This window comes from Cheilinus undulatus, linkage group 16, assembly GCF_018320785.1.
Source record: "Cheilinus undulatus linkage group 16, ASM1832078v1, whole genome shotgun sequence".
In the NCBI taxonomy this organism is placed as follows: Eukaryota; Metazoa; Chordata; class Actinopteri; order Labriformes; family Labridae; genus Cheilinus; species Cheilinus undulatus.
Genome location: NC_054880.1, coordinates 2,892,396 through 2,911,114, shown reverse-complemented (window position 1 = coordinate 2,911,114; position 18,719 = coordinate 2,892,396). Strand labels below are relative to the sequence as shown.

At 36.5% G+C, this 18,719-nt stretch overlaps 3 protein-coding genes and 1 gene segment (V, D, J or C); 3 read left to right on the top strand and 1 right to left on the bottom strand.

The window, feature by feature from the left end:
- The window catches only part of LOC121523649, an 820,099-nt gene that overhangs the window by 323,276 nt on the left and 478,104 nt on the right, over positions 1-18,719 (bottom strand).
- LOC121523651 (immunoglobulin kappa light chain-like) overlaps positions 1-18,719 on the top strand; it is an 813,481-nt gene that overhangs the window by 318,414 nt on the left and 476,348 nt on the right. The window lies entirely within an intron of this gene.
- LOC121523541 (oocyte zinc finger protein XlCOF6-like) lies at positions 1,662-9,364 on the top strand. The gene is made up of 2 exons (XM_041808463.1): positions 1,662-1,772; positions 6,831-9,364. The coding sequence occupies exons 1-2, from the start codon at positions 1,748-1,750 to the stop codon at positions 8,825-8,827; spliced, it is 2,022 nt and encodes a 673-aa protein (XP_041664397.1). The 5' UTR covers positions 1,662-1,747; the 3' UTR covers positions 8,828-9,364.
- Positions 10,620-16,716, top strand: LOC121523583 (zinc finger protein 501-like). Its single transcript, XM_041808518.1, has 2 exons — positions 10,620-10,753; positions 14,934-16,716. Exons 1-2 carry the CDS (start codon positions 10,729-10,731, stop codon positions 16,379-16,381), a joined length of 1,473 nt encoding a protein of 490 aa, XP_041664452.1. The 5' UTR covers positions 10,620-10,728; the 3' UTR covers positions 16,382-16,716.

The following is an 18,719-nucleotide window of genomic DNA, read 5'->3' as shown; positions in this document are numbered from 1 at the left end:
AGAAGCAAAATGTTACATTGACAAAGTGCTGGTTTTTATTTTTTGTCCTTAAATTAACCCTCTGACTGATCCTTCATGAGATGATGACAGGTCCTCATTGAGCATTGAACAATGCTATTTTCTTCATTCAAGGTCCAATTAAAGGTGTCAAGATTCGTAACATTGTTTAAAAATCCACTCTTATATTCCATAGTAATTATAAAGTTTTCATCAGAAAGTGTATCATCTTCGTTGTGATTTAATTCACATGAAGAACATTTAGTTGCAGTCTGTCCCCAAAAATCCTGAAACTCCAGACTGATGGTTTGTAGTGTATTAAATGAGGAGTTTAGGCAACTCCCCAGGTTTCTGGAGGTACCAGTGTTAAAACGACTAAAACTATCACTGAAAATGTTTACACACTTTTTCCCATACGATAGAATAGACTAAGACTAAAAATATATCTATGATGACTAAACTAACTGAAAGTAATTTTACTTTTGCCAAGATGACTAAAATGCAGGGCTGGACAATTAATCTAAAATTAGATTAAATCGCAATATGGCATGGCGCAATTTACAACTTGCAGAAGGTGCGATATTTCTTTAACCTCAAGTTTGTGTCAAAATACCAGTTTAAACCCTTTTTTTGTTTTTGCTGCAGAGATCTTATAAATTATCATGTAATCATCCAAGTGGCAGTTTTTTTTAAATGATCCTACTTTTTTTTTACATTTTTCTTACTAAATATGAGAACAACATAAAAATTAGGATTCCCTCCAATACAACAATTCCTATCCAATTTGCAAAAAACATAAGTTTAAGAGCTTAAGAAAAAAATTGCACATCATATCAGAATTGCAATATTGGGGGAAAAATTGCAATTAGATTATTTTCCTAAATCGTTCAGCCCTACTAAAATGTAATTTAGTTTTTTGTCAGGCATCCAAAACCCATAATATTTCTCTGCTGTGGGTAAATCTGTCAAAATAAAATGCATCTGTATCTCCTCTGCCTCTCAGCTGTAGAAAGCAGGGATCCCAGATTTGGCAGAATGCATAAAACAAACTGCCATGATTTAGTAGGCAAGAGAATAAATGTGAGGACTTTTTATGGACTAAAACTAGACTAGAATGTTTTTGAGTTTTCACTGACTTAAACTACACTAAAACTATAAAGGGTAGGAATGACTAAAATGTGACTAAAACTGAAAGACATTTAATCTAAAGACTAAGACTAAATTAAGAATAGCTGTCAAAATTAACACTGGATGGAACCAGTCTACATAACTGCTCACAATAAACTTTCTCCCCATCTAACAGACAGTCTGACTTTGATCAACAGAGCCTTCCCTGCTTTAACCTACAGTTTAGTACCACCATAAACTTTCACTTCTCTCTCTGTAGTGAGTCAAGTGAAGTCTAGACTGACAGAGCTGCTCCACTCCACAAATCATGAGCTTCACATCCAGTTTAGGTTTTCTCTGTTCACATGACATTTTGATTCATAAACACAGGGATCACACTGTGTTAAGTCTCTGATCCTCTACTCTGAGTCTGATCTGACACTGTGTCGTTGTCGATCAGCGTATTTGATGCTGAACTCTTATTCTGAAGGCCCAATGAGTTTACAGGAAGTGTTGTTTTTGTTTCCTGGCGAGCAAAATTGGCACGTTTGGAAAACCCAGCGTCCTGCAGGAGCAGAGTAACCCTTGGAAAAAACTCAGAGTTTATTTTCGTTTCCTTCTTTGACTCTTGGATGTTTGTAAAATGTCCGGGTTTCAGGATCTTTCAGGTTTGTTTTCTTTCTTCCTCTCTAAGCTTGTTTGCTGTAAATGTTTCAGAGAACTGAGCCGTATAACGTTCATATTATCAAACTCAGCACCGTTAGCTGCAGCTAACTCCTGATATAAATACGACTTTGTTTTCTGGACTTCAAAGTCTTTTCTGACTCTTGTGTGATTGGTTAGAATTATTATTATGAGGGACGAGAATAAGTTTACTTTCATGCGAACGGGAGATATTTTTTATCATTCAAGTAGCACCAAAGGCCTGATAATTTAACTATAGTATGTAGTTCACTGTGTGTAGAAGCTGAGCGCAGGCTGTAGGATGACATTACAACATTAATGCAGACACAATAAGAGCAAAAGGAGAAAGGCTGTTTAAAGTGGATCTCCATGACACATTCACACTTAGGCTACGTTCACACTGCGGTTGAAAATGACCCAAATCTGATTTTTTTGGCTCATTATGTGACTCATGTCAAATTTTTTTTTCTGACAGTGTAAACTGCAAAAGTCACACCAATTTTTAATTTATTTTTTAAAATCAGATTCAGGCCACTTTCAGATGTGGTACTGAATCAGATACACATCTGATCATTTTAATCTGAGGACAGTGTGAACAGTCCTATCTGAGAAGAAGATTAAACATTAAGGCCTGTGGTGTGAACGTGGCCTTATTACTGCTATTTCACTGAAAACCTGCAGATGGATTTATTGGCAGTAAATGCATATCAGGTCCAAATATCAGTAATCAGTCTCATTTGCTAGCAACAACCACCATCAGTGTCAGCTCTGAAAAACCAATATCAGTAGATCCTTTGCTGTGAAATAAGAATCAGCAATGACAGAGGAAAGCACCCGAAAGGTGAAAGTATGAAAGCACTTCAAAACACAAACAGCAGAAACAAATAAAATGGGCAGAGATCTGACCTATAATAGAACATGAGTTTGAATGCGATATCGGTATTGGCTGATATTAGCCTAAAAGTTTAATTATTGGTGTCAGCAGACATGAAAATTACAGCCAGTATTTATAATCAATACACTGGCTGCAAATGGCGACTGTATGTACAAACAAGCGAGTGGAGTTTTAGGCAGGACTAACAGACTAACAAACCTATGTCATCTGATGTATTTTTCTTTGTTTATCCTCATTCCTTTAACTTTATTATTATTGGGTAAAATTATTTGTATGTATTTGAATCAGTAACAAATAAGGGTTGGGAAAAATAGAATTCTCCCAAACTCTTTTTAAAGCTTGCATTTGTTTTTGTATAATGTAAATGTTTTTTGGTTGGTTTCAGGTAGTTTAGAATCCAATTTTTACATCTTTTTTTTCATAAAGTTAGACTGAAATGAGCTGAAAATGTCAAATGGTGTAACCACAAAAGAACTACAGTAATTTCATATTTTATATACATAAGGTCTATTCACAGGTACTCATGTAAAAAAGTAACTATTAAGTAACTTATCCTTAAATATCAAATAAAAATAAAAACAACTCTAATTTAAATTTATATGCATTTTTGTAACACTGAGCAGGGGACATGTGCTTAAATATCTCAATTATCTAAATAACTGGTGGCAAATTAAGCAAAAAAGTCAGAAACTATTTGTTCCCATTGTGATCGAAAAGTTATTTTCATGCCATATTTATTTTTCTGTATATTTTGATGTTTTAATGTAAAATATAGGTAACACCAACTGACCAAGTTGTTCTTATTAGGGCTGGGTAATTAATCAAAAATTAGATTAAATAGCAATATGGCCCGGTGCAATTTTCAAATCGCAGAAGATGCAATATTTCTCTAACCTGAAATTTGTATGAAAATAGCAGTTTCAACTTTTTTGCAGCAGTTATGCATTACAGATCCTGCAATCATCCACAGGCATTTTTTAGAATAGTCTACAAAAATCCAACTTTTTGTACATTTTTCTTATTAAATATGAGAATTACATATTAATTATAACTTCTTTCAATACATCAATTCCCATCCAATTTGCAGTGCCAGTCAAAATCATCACAAATAGATTGCTTTTAATTGTTCAGCTCTAGTTTTATCTAATATTGTGATGGTTATAATACAGAATAATTTATTGCTTGTGTTTGTTGGTTAAAAAACATTATGAAAGGAACTTAAGAAATAATTGCATATAAAATCACAATTGCAATATAAGGGAAAAAATTGCAATTAGGTTATTTTCCCAAATCATTTAGTGCCAGTTCTTATACGGTAAAAGGTCATGTTTGTTTAAAAATTTGATACTGACTTCACACAAAAAGATTAAATGAGTGAAGATTCAAACCCTGAGATCCTGCTCAGCCAGAACGCTCCAGGAACGTGTCTGACATTGTACAGAGGATGCAGACATAACTTTTACTATAGTTTTACAATGACAGGATGCCTCACAACCTCAGCCCCAGGGTTCATATTCTCATGGTACTCCCCACATGATGCCTTGATGGACATGATTGTAGGACTTTTACAGGTGGATTAAAGAGTTCCTCAAAGTGTTCTCTGGGTGAACAGTCTGGACCAGCAGTTCTCCTCTCCTGCTGAGAACAGCTTAAGCCAATCCCTGCTTTAATCTCACTGTCTGACGTTTTTCCAGACCGTCACTGGAGCACCTAAAAGTTCTGCTGCTAAAATACATCCCACACAGTGTTTTAGTTTCTACAACTACCAATCCACCACCCCCAAGCCATTACATCCTCCTGCTGCTTTCAGATACCGCAGAGCAGGTCAAGCCCCAAAGGCCTCCTTCTTCAGCCTGATGATCTCCCTCACTAGTGGATTTTAAGGCTGCCAACATGACAGGCACCAGTGGTCCTCTTGATGCAAGTACTTCCAATATGGAAGCTTTGAACATGGATATCATGCCCCCAACCTCCCCAGATTGCAAAAAAAAATTCTTCCTGGTATGGGAGTTGAAAATCCTTTTAGGCAGGGACCTCCACTCTATGTTCTCAGTACTCTTTCACAACCTATTTAGGATTACCAGGTCTGTCTGACGTCCTAACCCACCATCTGATCCAGTAGGTAGTGATCAGCTAACAGTCCTTCTCCCTTCCTCACCTGAGTCTCCAAGATGTACGGGGTCAGATCTGATGAAGCAACTCCAAACTCTATCATCAGTCTCTGGACTAGGGTGTTCTGGTACCAGGTACCCTTATGAACGCCCCTATGGTCAAACGAGTTTGAATGGGCAGTGGACAGTTAGCAGAGACGTCTAATAACAGAATACAACTTGGATTCAGATCAGCATTCCTCCAAATCACCCCACAAAGCTTTTTCATCATAACCCATATGAGGGTGAACACCCCACCGTAAAACTGTCCAACCCAGAGGAATGACTCATGCCAAGACTCAGCCCAGAGACTCCAATAAGGTTGTGTACTCCAAACTGCTGTTTTGTGCATGAGGACAACCAACAGTCAGGGCCTTACTCCCTGATACTTTCAGTCATAGAGATGCCCTCTCATTTCCCAGGGAAATCCAAAGACAGCAGCACTCAGCTGGGGTTTGCTGAGAATCCTCACATCCACCTGGTGCCTCAGGGAATGAAATGTTAATACTGAACATTTAACAAACACAAAAGTTACTCAGTAAAAATGTTTTATCCTAGCCTGACAGAAATCAGATAATAAAGTTGTGAATAAATCACATCTTTAAAAAAAATATTGTGATTAACTCTTGAAAACAGTTCTAAATAACAATTTAGTTATTATAACATATTTAATCAGAATCTTTAATCAGAATTAAATTCTTTTTATTTATAAGATATGTTTTTTATTTCACTCTAAAATTAATACATTTAACAGGCATTTTCACAGACACCTTGGTATAAAGATGTCAAAGAGTACTTTTAATGTACATAATAATTTTTTACAAAGATCATGAAATATGGATGTTTTTCTAGGGTCATACCATTTGATGTATGCCCACTGACATCCCTTACCATGTCCTAGAAATATTGAATTATCTCAGATTTTTTTTTTCATCAGATACCAACCTTGAGATGTACCAGTTATGATCATCAGATGCTCATCTTTGTGACATCATCTCCTTTTACAAGGTCTTTTTCAAAATATTAACAAAATGGCCTTCAAAATTTTGGATACACCATGTGGACATTTTAGTAAGTCAACCCGACTCATAAGATTCCCCAAATTATTAAAAATGCACAAAACAATAATGCTTTATGACATTTCTCTAATATTCAGCAATACTAATGCACAATTATGCCAAACTAGTTTATAGAGCATTTTGTTGTGAATTTCCCCTTTTTCATTAAGTTGAAATTTTTTTTGTACCTGTTTTGTGGTACACCACGTTGACATTTTTGCCTCAATTTCCCCAATATCCCTTCAGAATTGATTAAAACATGAAAATTTTGACCATGACAACAAAAGGGGCATGATTGAAAGGGATTAATAAGAATCTTAATTATATTCACTCCTTTAAGATATTATTAAAACATTCAGATACTTAAAAACTTGTGTCATTCCACTGACCCATTTGCTTATCAATTATCAACAACACCTAATATCATGCATCCGTAGTACATGATATTAACTTTGCAAGGGATTTACATCATACAGGACAATGGACTAATACTAAGTGAGCAAAGTGAACATAGTGCAATGGGAAATAAACATGTTATCAGAGCTGCATTAGAAAAAAAAGTTCTTAATGAATGAAACAGTAATACAATGAAGAACACAGATTCAATCAGGAACGGTTAAAATCCATGTGTTACTGAGTCAGGCACATTGGTGAGGAAGTTCACAACTTAGGAGTCTAGACTGTATATGCGGGAAGGAAGGTGTGGGGTATGAAGTAGGTTCAGTGTTGAGTAGCTGGACAGTCCTGGGATTCAAAGTTTCCCTTTGTGCCCTGCAGCCACTGAGGTACAAGGAAGATACAATGTAAGGGTTCATGTTTTCTGCTCATAGAAAGTTCAGGAGTTCAATCATCTTAGAGCTGGCAGTGCTCTACAAGTAATTTCTGTTCTAGAGTCTAGAGGAGTGGCAGTTTTCCTTAATGTATGCTTCTGTCTTTCAGTTTTTTCTGAGGAGGTCCAGCAGCATCCAGTGGCTAAAGAAGAGGTTTCTCCTAATCAGCAGGAGAGGAGCTCCAGTCTGATCCAGTTCATTACTGAGCCTCTGCACATCAAAGAGGAACCAGAGGAACTGTTGAGCAGCCAGGAGAGAGCACTGCTTCAAGAATCAGAGATCGGTGATATCATCAAGTTCAAGTTTGTTCCTGTGAAGAGAGAAGAAGATGATGAAGAGAAACCTCAGTCATCTCAATTTTGTCTCAGACAAACTTGTGAGATGGAAACTGGGGCAGATAAAGAGGACTGTGGGGGAGCAGGAGCAGCCAGGGACTTTGATCTAAAGAGAGATTTAAAACCAGAGGCTGGGATCAAATCTGAAGACTCTTCTGAAGCTGAGACTGATGACAGTGCTGACTGGATGGAGACAACAGAGCACCAGTCAGGTTCAAACTCAGCTGACAACATCAAAAATAAGAGAAGGAAGACTGATGTTAAGTCACATATCTGCTCTGAATGTGGAAAAAGATTTAACTACAGATGTCATCTGACACAACACATGAGAAGTCACTCAGGAGAGAAACCCTTCAGTTGTTCTGAGTGTGAAAAAAAATTTAGTCATCAAGGTCATCTAACTCAACATATGTTAGTTCACACAATGCAGAAACTCTTCAGCTGCACTGAGTGTGCTAAAAGATTTAATAGAAAAGATCATCTCACAAAACATCTAAGAATTCACACTGGAGAGAGACCATTCAGCTGCTCTGAATGTGATAAAAAATTTACTCAACAAGGTCATCTAACTCAGCATATGTTAGTTCACGCTATACAGAAAGTTTTCAATTGCACCGAGTGTGGTAAAACATTTAGTCAAAAAGCAAACCTTACCAGACATATGAAAGTGCACGAGGGAGAGAAAGCATTCAGCTGCTCTGAGTGTGGTAAAAGATTCACCTATAAAGGAGACATGACCAAACACAAGCAAATCCACTCAATAGAGAGCCCTTTCAGCTGTCCTGAGTGTGGTAAAAGATTTAATTTCAAGTCTTGTCTGACAGCTCATATGGCTGATCACACAGGAGAGAAACCATTCAGTTGCTCTGAGTGTGGTAAACAGTTCAACCAACAAGGTAATCTAACACAACACAAGAGAATTCACACAGGAGAGAAACCATTTGTCTGCTCTGTTTGTGATAAAAAATTTAACCAAAGAAGTCATTTGACAAGGCATATGAGAAACCACACAGGAGATAAACCGTTCAGCTGTTCCATGTGTAATAAAAAATTCAACTTCAAGTCTTGCCTGACATCTCACATGGCCCATCACACAGGACTGAAACCCTTCAGCTGCTCAGAATGTGATAAACGATTTAACTACAAGTCATGTCTGAAATCTCATATGGCCTGTCACACAGGAGAGAATCTCTTTGGCTGCTCTGAGTGTGGTAAACGATTTAGCCAAAAAGGGAGTCTGACAGTACACATGAGAATTCACACAGGAGAGAAACCATTTGAATGCTCTGTGTGTGGCAAAAGATTCTACACAAATGGTCATATGAAACAGCATATGAGAAATCACACAGGAGACAAACCATTTATCTGCACTGAGTGTGGTAAAAGATTTACTTTCAAGTCTTGTCTGACAGGTCATATGGCCCAGCACACAGGAGAGAAAATTTTCAGCTGCTCATACTGTGTTAAGAAGTTTAACACAAAATCGTATCTTTCACTTCATTTGGCACATCACAGAGGTGAGAAACCCTTCATCTGCAGCGTTTGTAACCAAAGGTTTGCTTGGCTGTATCAGTTAAGAATTCACAAGTGTGCTAGCAGTGGGGCTTCAGAGCCTCTTCAAAACCAAACTGAGGAGGAAAGAGAGGAAGAAACAGGAGATGATGGAGAGGACTGTCAAGGAGAACCAGAACCAGCCAGGAAATCAGATCCAAAGAGGCATTTACTTGCTAAATGTTCTGAACTTGAGATCAAAGAGGTTATTGGAGAATGAACAGAGATAAGAGAACATTAGTGATGTTTAAACTTTGAGAAATTCTGAATTTCCCTTGGTGATATGGGATCTAATTTCATTGTGGTAGAATATTTAGATGGAAAACTGTTTAAGATGCACTAAAACTAAGACAACAACTATATCGTAATTTTTATTTTTCTCAGTTTAAGAGTAATTTCTAATATACTTGTTTTTACACAAACAATTCATGTATTTAATATGTTTTCATATGTTTTCCAAAAATAAAAATACTCTTTAATGTTCAAACCAGTGTCCAGCCCTCACATCATGAGATGGTCATCCCATGCCACCTTCTGGTGTGTGATATCATATTGAAGATTCAAGAGGAATCTTCGCCTCTGATGGATCCCTGTTTATTCTTTTCTGTTTTATTATCATATTTCAAGAAAGAGACATTTCTGTTCAGTTTCTCAAACCTTGGAATGTATTCTTGACCTATTTTTCTCAGCACAGGGGAGGAAGCCTCACATAGCTCAGAGACATTGTAAATACCTGAGCCCAAAAGCCTTCCTCTCAAAGAATCCTACCATAGAATTACAGAACGTTATCAAATGGACATATTTTCCCCAGCTAGGCTGAACAGATAAATGTGTCATGTTGTGAATGCAAAAATATCATAAACATCTGACAAACTGTTAAAATCTTAATTATTTCAGTTGTCAGATGTGAAGCACCCTCCCCCCATGTGGCTAGTGTGCAAAAGCTAATGTAAAAAAAAAAACAAAAAAACAGTGTTATTTACTCTTTATTTCATCAATAGCTTTGAATTATATTGTATTAAAGGTAGTATGTTTTGTTGTCTTTGAATAAATACCAGTTTGAAACATGAATGTTTTTATGTCCAGTTTTTTGTTGAATGCTGGTAGTGTTAATTTCATCGACTAAAACTATTTTCAACAGCCTTTTTTTCCATGACAAAAACTAGACTAAAACTTACAAGAATAGATCTGTGTTGAGTAAAACTGACAAAAACTATGTTTAGTTTTTGTCAAAATGATTAAAGCTAGATTAAAATGTAGTTTTCATCAGACATTGGAAATCTGTGATACTTCTCTTCTGTGGGTGAATCTGTCAAAAATACAATGCATCTGTATCTCCTCTGCCTCTCAGCTGTAGAAAGCAGGGACCCCAGGTTTGGCAGGGTGCAGAGAACAGAATACCATGATTTGGTTCCAAATTTAGGCCTGAAAATAAATGCTTGGACTAAAAGTAAAGACTAAAATGTGAGGACTTTTTATGGACTAAAACTTGACTAAAATGTTTTGAGTTTTAGTCGACAAAAACTATACTGAAACTGAAAAGGGTAGAAATGACTAAAATGTGACTAAAACTAAAATGCATTTCATTCAAAGACTAAAGCTAGACTTAAAAATACCTGCCAAAATTCACACTGAATGCTGGGTGTGCTGCATGCATCATTTTCATTTTTCCTAGCGAATTACAATACTTCCCTCAAAATGTACTTAAGTAAAAGCAGTGATTTTGAAAATTACTTAAGCTACTCAATTCCAGTAACTTGAGTAAATGTAATCACTCCCCACCTGTGATTTTTAATAAGGTTTGTCCACGATTTGCTGTTGTAGAAAAGCCGGTGTTTTATTTGCGTTGACATGATCTTACTCTGTCGAGTGTCCTGATGAGGAAAAATGTGTTAGTGAAAGTTGAAATGGTAAACTATGAAGAATTATTCTACAAAGCGCTAGGCATTTGAAGCTCTTATTCTGAAGGCCAGATAGGTATACAGGAGGTTGATTTTATCCTTCCGGGTCTTGAAGGCTCCCTCCGCCGAGCGTAGTTAGCATGTTCGAAACAGGTTAATCCAACGAGACACCACAGAGATATCTTTTCTTTCCCTTCTTTGACCCTCAGTTGTTTGTAAAATGTCCGGGTTTCAGGATTTTTCAGGTTTGTTTCTTTTTCCTCTATAAACCTGTGAACTGTGTTTCAGAGAGCTAACGTTCACATCCGCACAGCACTGAGTTAGCATCAGCTAGTTCCTGATGATAGTAGAACTTTGTTTTCTGTATTTAAACGGTCTTTACTGACTGTGTGGAGGTTAAAGTTAGCCTCATGTAACTAAATATAACCAAGTAAAATGCCTGTCTCCACTCGCAGCGTGCTTTTATTGTGAAATGCTGCGTAGAGTGGCTCACTTATAGCATAAAAACCAATCAGAATGATTTAGACTGATACTGAGATTGCTATTATTAAACCCTATTAATGTCTCAAATGGATCATTGTACCACTATATGAGACAGCCAAAGCTGGGTAACCAATCCATTCATTTATTTTACATTGTTCCATGTCCAATCACATTGAAAATTGAAACTTTCAGTTCTTGTTATTATAAAAGAGCAAATGAAAAAAAAATGGTTGCACCAGATTTAGTGAGATGCTTTTTTTCCATCTGTAGTAACACATAAAACTGACACAAGACGAGTGGTAAAACTCCAACATAACAAGGGCATTTGACAGAACAAAGCACTCAAAATACAGCGTTGAACATTAACGAAAATGATAAACAAATCCCACTAAGTACAAACTGTGTATAAGTATAAAAAAATCTTTCATACTCAACAAATACATTTAAATATTGATCAGCTCCAGAAGCGGAGGACTACCATAATAAACACATAAAATAGTAAATAAAAACTGGATGATATGTGTTATTCAGTTATAAGAAGTGCAAAAGCATCATCATAAAGTGCTGATAATGCAGTAGCTACATTATTAGGATACTGAGGTATTAGTTATATCTTAACGGGACCTTTATAAAAGGCTAGCATTATAAACACTCACAAGTTTTACCCAAGTAAGGGTCATGATGGCTAAATTTTTCTTCTTTTTACAAATTTCACTAGTAGAGATTGTGTACAGGATAAATTGAAGAGCTGTGTGACCATCCAAACTACAGTAAAAGGGCAGAAGTCAACAGAAATATTAATCCCTCTTCATTTTCCAGCCTTCTTTCATACCTGACAGAGGTAGTTTAAGTTCTTGTACATGTTTCAAGACAATTAGTTTTTATTCTAAAATATGTGCCTAACCAACCTACCAAAAAAAAACTGCATGGAGAGAGGAGTCAAAGAGGGAGGTAGAGAACAAAAGCTCAAATGAACAGATATCACCCACTGCCATCTTTTTTAGTTATCAAAAAGTTAAAACTCAGGTGACATATGTATGGAATTAGGTCCACTGAAAAAATCAAAGTAAAGAAGGCAGAATTCTGGGTCAGAAAGTCAGAATTCTGAGGGAAAAAAAGTCAATATTCTGACTGAAAAATGAAACTACCCTTTTTTAACATTCTTGGGAAAAAAAAGGAATTTTACTTTATTAAAGTCAGATTTCTAAAGTTAAAAAAGCCTGAGATTAAAGTCTGAATTCTGAGAGACATCAATTCTAACAATCAAAGATAAAAGACAGATTTCTGACTGGACAAAAAAATTGGGACACAGCTTTTTTGTCAAATTCTTGGAAAACATGTCAGAATTCTGTGGAAAAAAAGTTAGAATTTTGACTTTATCTGCAGAATTTAGTTTAGTTTATTTATTTATCAAGGCACAGTGTGCAATGACATTGATCATTCATACAAAGTGAATGAGAACATGGTTGCACCAGATTTAGCAAGTTGCTAATTTCCATCTGTTGTTTTACATAAAACTGACACAAAACGTACATAAAAGTCCCAAAAACAAGGGCAGACACCTGACAAGACCACAGCTGACAAGACAAAGTACAAAAAATACACTAGTGATCATTTTAGAGGATGATAAGTAAGCCCTACTAAGTACAAATTGTATGAAGGTAAGAAAGTAGTCTAAAATTTTCACATACAGTGCTTTACACATATATTTTAGACCACCCTAACCCTAACCAAAGTAAGGTTTATGCCACAGCTGCCCTAAATTAACAGCATTGGTAATTACCAAAATCATTTTTTATGTTTCTACAATGGTTAATACACCAATATGTAGAAGCTCTTTAACCCAAATGATATTTTTAATGCTAAAATATAATTATAATTGTTATCCATGCATTTTCAAATTTAATGATTTACAAAAAAGCTGAAAAAATAGTAAAACATGTTATTATTTCTTGATTAATATGTCAAATTATAGATATTTACTTGCATTCCTGAACAGAAAAATGAGCTTTAGTGGTTGAATGTTATGCTTGATTCATGTCTGACTTTTCAGAGAAGCCCAGTGAACCGGCTCAAATTTGGGTTTTAAAAGGTGAATTCAGTTTGAAATCCCTCATTCCTGTTTAAAATGGTAAAATGTGGAGAGTTCACTGAAAATGAACGAGTCCGCATTAAAGCACTTCATGATGCTGGATGGTCTTTGAGACAAATATAACAGGTGGTCTAATAAATTTGTTAAGCACTGTATGTATTTTAAAGGCTAAGGCCTAACACACTAAATAATAAAACCATAAATAGACCCCTATTCTATGAGCTATATAAAGCACAGAGAATTATCATAAAATGACCAAGATACAGTAGCAGCAATATAGAAATACAGGAAGGCAATTGATCTGTCATGATCAATTACACATTAGCAACATTAAGTAGTGCCTTAAATGCCACATTGAGATAAAAGAGTAACCAAAATTCATGCATTGTGGGCCACCAAACTTTGGTAGCTACATTATGAAGTAAAATTCTGACCTCATTTTCAGGATTTGAGGGGGAAAAAGTTGAATCTCAAAAGATTTTTTATCAGTTCTGTTCATATGTGATGTAGGACTGTTCTTTTCTGACAACATTTTAGCAGGCACCCAAGTACATAACAAGACCTTTGCAAAGTGACTGCAATCACTAAATAAACAGCACTGGGGCATATTTACAGGAAAAATTCATATTGTGATACTGACCTCAGCACTCAGAGGATGCCATCTCTCTTTACCTCAAAGATCATGAAGTCGTGGCTTTGAAAATTTTGGTGCAGATAATTTCTCTGGGCATCCTCCATCCCCTATGGATGGGCATTTAGGCCAATTTCAGGGCTCAAATACTTGTATTACCATACAAACAAATATGCAAGTACTCACTAATTACCCTGAAAATATGTGGGGTTGTTATTTGTAACAAAACTGTCTGAATATAAAGAAAACACTAGCATGAAGCAGCATAGTTCAAACTTTATTCTGCCATTGCTCTCAGTTTTTCAACAGTCAAAAAGCACACTGCTTCTGTTTCCACTGATGCCCCCTAGACTGTTAACTAGAGGTAAAGTGAAATTCACAGAGATTTAACTATTTTGGTGACAAAACAACTTGCAGTAACATGGCCCTATGCAGATATCTGTCTGAGACCCTGTAGTCATAGAAACTTTTCTATACTAACAAGCACATGTTGCAAATCAGCAGTTGTGCTGGCTTCCGTCAGACATCCTTCTTACTCTCTCTTCTATTGTTGGCTGTAATGATGGCTGTGCAAACTAGTTTGATATGCACACCATGTCATCTCACTGCCAAAGTATATCCAAACACCACCTCTCCTGCTCAAGGCTGATATGGTACATGTGTAATAGACTTTTCTGATACCTTTTGAGTACTTTTGTGCACTGTTTATCATTTATTACTACTTATTGTTTTCTAAACAAGTATATCAGTTAGAAGAACCAAGAGATGATGGTTGCAGATGTAACACTTGTTGAGTTGATTTTTTAAAATCCATTCTATTTATTGACCAACAGGTCGTTGCTAACGGAAAATAAATATTTTGATTGGCAAACTAGTTTGGTTGCAAGGTCGGGAATATCAAAAATAGACTTACAAATGTGGCTCTGTCCACAGCACACAGAATATCAAACATATGAAAGAGCCTAACCTCTGGGGGCCCACTGAGACAAGATGTAGGACTTAGAAAGTCTGCTATCACTCTTTTTTTTTTATCAGAAAGTAAGATGAGTTGTATCCCTTGCTAAGCCAATGGGTTAACAGAGTCACCAGCACCCTGTTTAAGAGGGGGCATGTCCCAGTTTTTGCTTGGAAAATGTGTATGAAAGATGTACTGTAAATATTTTCTTAGATTTGTGCTAGTATAAAGTCATTTTTCTTAATATATGCTTCTGTGTTTTAGGTTTTTCTGAGGAAAGTAAAGAAGATGTTCCCCCTGGGGGGCATGAGAAAAGCTCCTGTCTGAGTCAGGACATTCTCCAGCCTGTCCACATTAAAGAGGAACCAGAGGAACTGTGGAGTAATCAGGGGGGAGCACAGCTTGAAGAATCAGAGGAGGGTGATATCATCAAGTTCACTTTTTTTCCTGTCCCCGTGAAGATTGAAGATGATGCAGACATACATATATCCTCACAGTTTGATCAAAGACAGTCTGGAAAGATGGAAACAGGAGCTAATGAAGAGGACCATGGAGGAACAGGAGCAGCCAGGGACTTTGATTCAGAGAGACATCTACAACCAGAGACTGAGGTCAAGACTGAAGACTCCTCTGATTCTGAGACTGATGACAGTGCTGATTGGATAGAGACAACAGAGCAGTCAGGTTCAAACTCAGCAGAAAACGTAAAAATCAAGAGAACATTGGCTGATAAGCAATCACATAAGTGCTCTGAATGTGGTAAAATCCTTAACTCAAAAGCTTATTTGAAACAGCATATGAGAATTCACACAGGAAAGAAACCCTTTAGCTGCTCTAAGTGTGATAAAAGGTTTAATTTCAAATCTTCTCTCATAGCTCATATGGTTGACCATTCAGGAGAGAAACCATTTGGCTGTACCATGTGTGGTAAAAGATTTAACGCAAAAGGTCGTCTAACACAGCATATAAAAAGTCACACAGAAGAGAAACCATATGGCTGCTCTGTGTGTGGTAAAAAATTTGAGAGAAATGATCTTCTAATAGAACATATCAGATGTCATACAGGAGAGAAACCGTTCAGCTGCTCTGAGTGTGATAAAAGTTTCAAGCAAAGGGGGGCTCTGACAGTTCACATGGCTATTCACACAGAAGAGAAACCATTTTGCTGCTCCCTGTGTAGTAAAAGATTTAAAACAAAGGGTAGTCTGACAAAGCATATGAGAAATCACACAGGAAATCAACCTTTACAGTGTTCTGAATGTGGTAAAAGATTTAACTTCAAGTCTTGTCTTATGGTTCATATGAACCAGCACACTGGAGAGAAACCTTTCATCTGCTCTGAATGTGGCAAAAGCTTTAAGCAAAAAGGGAGTCTGACAATACACATGCGAAATCACACGGGAGAGAGACCATATGAATGTCCTGTGTGTGGTAAAAGGTTTAAAGCAACAGGTCATATGAAACAACATATGAAACGTCACACAGGAAAGAAACCTTACAGCTGCGTTGATTGTGGTAAAGGTTTTATCCGAAGAGAAAGTCTAACGAGACATATGAGAGTGCACAAGGGAAAGAAATCCCATAACTGCTCTGAGTGTGGTAAAAAATTACATTTCAAGTCTTGTCCAACAGCTCATCTGTCTGATCGCGCAGGAGAGAAGCTCTTCAGCTGCTCTGAGTGTGGTAAAGAGTTAACCAAGAAGGGAGTCTGACAAGACATGAGAATTCACACAGTAGAGATACCATTTTTCTTTCTCTGTTCAGCTAAAAAAGTTATTTGACACAGAATATGAGACATCAGACGGGGGAAAAAAAACATGTAATCTTTTCTGAGTGGGGTAAATAATTTAACTAGATAAGCACCTAGACCCACTTCTGGGCCACAGTGGGAATTAATATAGTTTTATGAATTATATAGTTATAAAAAGAGTGAGTTTTGTGGTCTCTGTATTAATACTTAAATGAAATATGACATTTTTGGTCTTGATGAAAGTAAAGATGCCTTAAATTATGCTGAATGCTGTACACATCTCCTCATAGAATCTTATGTGCTTTTGTCCACACCCACTGTAAGTGTTGTAATATAAAATTCCCTCCCAGCACTGTGTGGACCCTCTCTGTTTTTACCAATCCAAGTTTAGACTCATAATTTGCCGAATGTGTTACTAATTCGTTCATCTCTAATGCTCCGGATTAGAGGGAGTGAGTCTTCTCTTGAGGCTTATAGGTCTTTATTCTGATCATTTCTGTGCTTCTTTCCATATCCACAAAAAACTCAATTCACAAGGCTATATTGTTGTAAAGTTCATTAAAGAATACTAATAGGAATTATCATAGACATCTTTGGTGTTAATTCAGCCCATAAAGCAGCTGATCATCAACCGGCAGCCAACAGAACCCCCAAAGCTTCCTGTCTGGCCTCTGAAAAATAATTAAACTCAGAATAAGAGGAAAAGAAGATGTTGTGGTTTTAAGAGTATCCTTTCGCTTTAAATGTCTGCAGCTGTTAAGTCCATTCCACAAACAATAATTAAATACTTTTAGAATGACTTAACACTTGATCTGTTTTTACTGAAATTTACTGTTATGATTAGTAGATATTGAAAAAGGGGGTTAATGTTGGCAGAAGTGCTGCAAAAATGGCCAGATAAAGTGGTGAAAAGGGGTTAGAGAGTGGCAAAAATGGGTGATAAGTGGCAAAATGGGGTGGGGAGTGGCAAAAATGGACACACTTGGCAAGAAAAGTGGTGAAAAGAGGTTAGAATGTGGCATAAATTGGTAAAATAGGAAAAAAGTGGCAAAAAGTATCAAACTTGGTTCCAGATGACAAAAAATAGTGCAAAGTTAGTAATAAAAGGGGTTAGAAGTGGCAAAAATAGAAGAAAAGTGGCAAAAAAGGATAAACGAGTGGCACAAAGGCGATAAAAGTTGCAGGAAGAGTGGTTTAAATTGATTAAAAAATGGCAAAAATTGGGTTAAGGAGGCAAAAGTATAAAACATGTATTAAAAGTGCCAAAAATTGTTTTTAAAGTAGCAAAAATTCTTTAAAAAATAATGAAAAGGGGTTAAAAATTGGCAAAAATAGAAGTAGCGTGACACAAAGGGGAAAACAGGCAGGAAAAGTGGTTCAAAGGGGGTTAAAGAAGCAAAAAGGGGTTAAAAGTGTCAAAAATTAGTTAATAGTCCTACTAAATCACAATTGTGAAGGCCTAATTCTCTGGGATTTTCAGGGGCCCAGCTAAGTCTGTTTTCAGGTCTGTTTCCTTGTAGCCTGCTGTGTTATAGATAATAGGGAATCTCACTGGTGACTGAAAATGTCCTGCGTTTTGAAAGAAAATACAAACACTTCTAAAATAATTTTTCAATCAGACCAACATATTTGTTTAATTTTTGTGTATTTGAAAGTCCGGCTTCCAGAGTTTCTGTCCAGACAAAATCTTGTGCAAATGTACTTGATGACCCCTGCCATAAAGTGAGCTAATAAATATGTGTTCATACAGGGACCTACTCTAATTTAGATGCGCTGATTGTCTATTTAAAGCCTTTTTGCCAAAATTCTTCTTTACCTTAACATTTCTGACTCTTTAGTTTTTCTCTTAGTTAATAACAAACTTTCACCCTGAACTGGACTTATGTATATATATATATATATATATATATATAGGTAGGTAGACAATGAGTGGCCTCATTAAACTTTTGCGACAAAACCTGGCTCACATCTGCATCAACTCTCACCTTCCACATTTAGTGTATACTTGCAAATGTAAAGAGAAGAACCAGGCACAGGAGTTCAGGGCTCTCTGAAAGGCGCTCAGCTGATTCCAAAGCGAAGTTAGCGCACTACATTAATAATAACATTACAAGTAAAAGGGCTGGTGTTGACAGCACCCCAAATTTTCAACTGCTTTTTTTATCGTCCTTTACTACCCTTGGCTTTAACCATGTAATCGCTTTGTTTTAACGTTTATTCTGAAGGCCAGATATTGTACAGGAAGGGATTTTTTGTTTCCGGTTCACTGTGCAGCACAGCTAACGCGTTTCCCGTCCAGT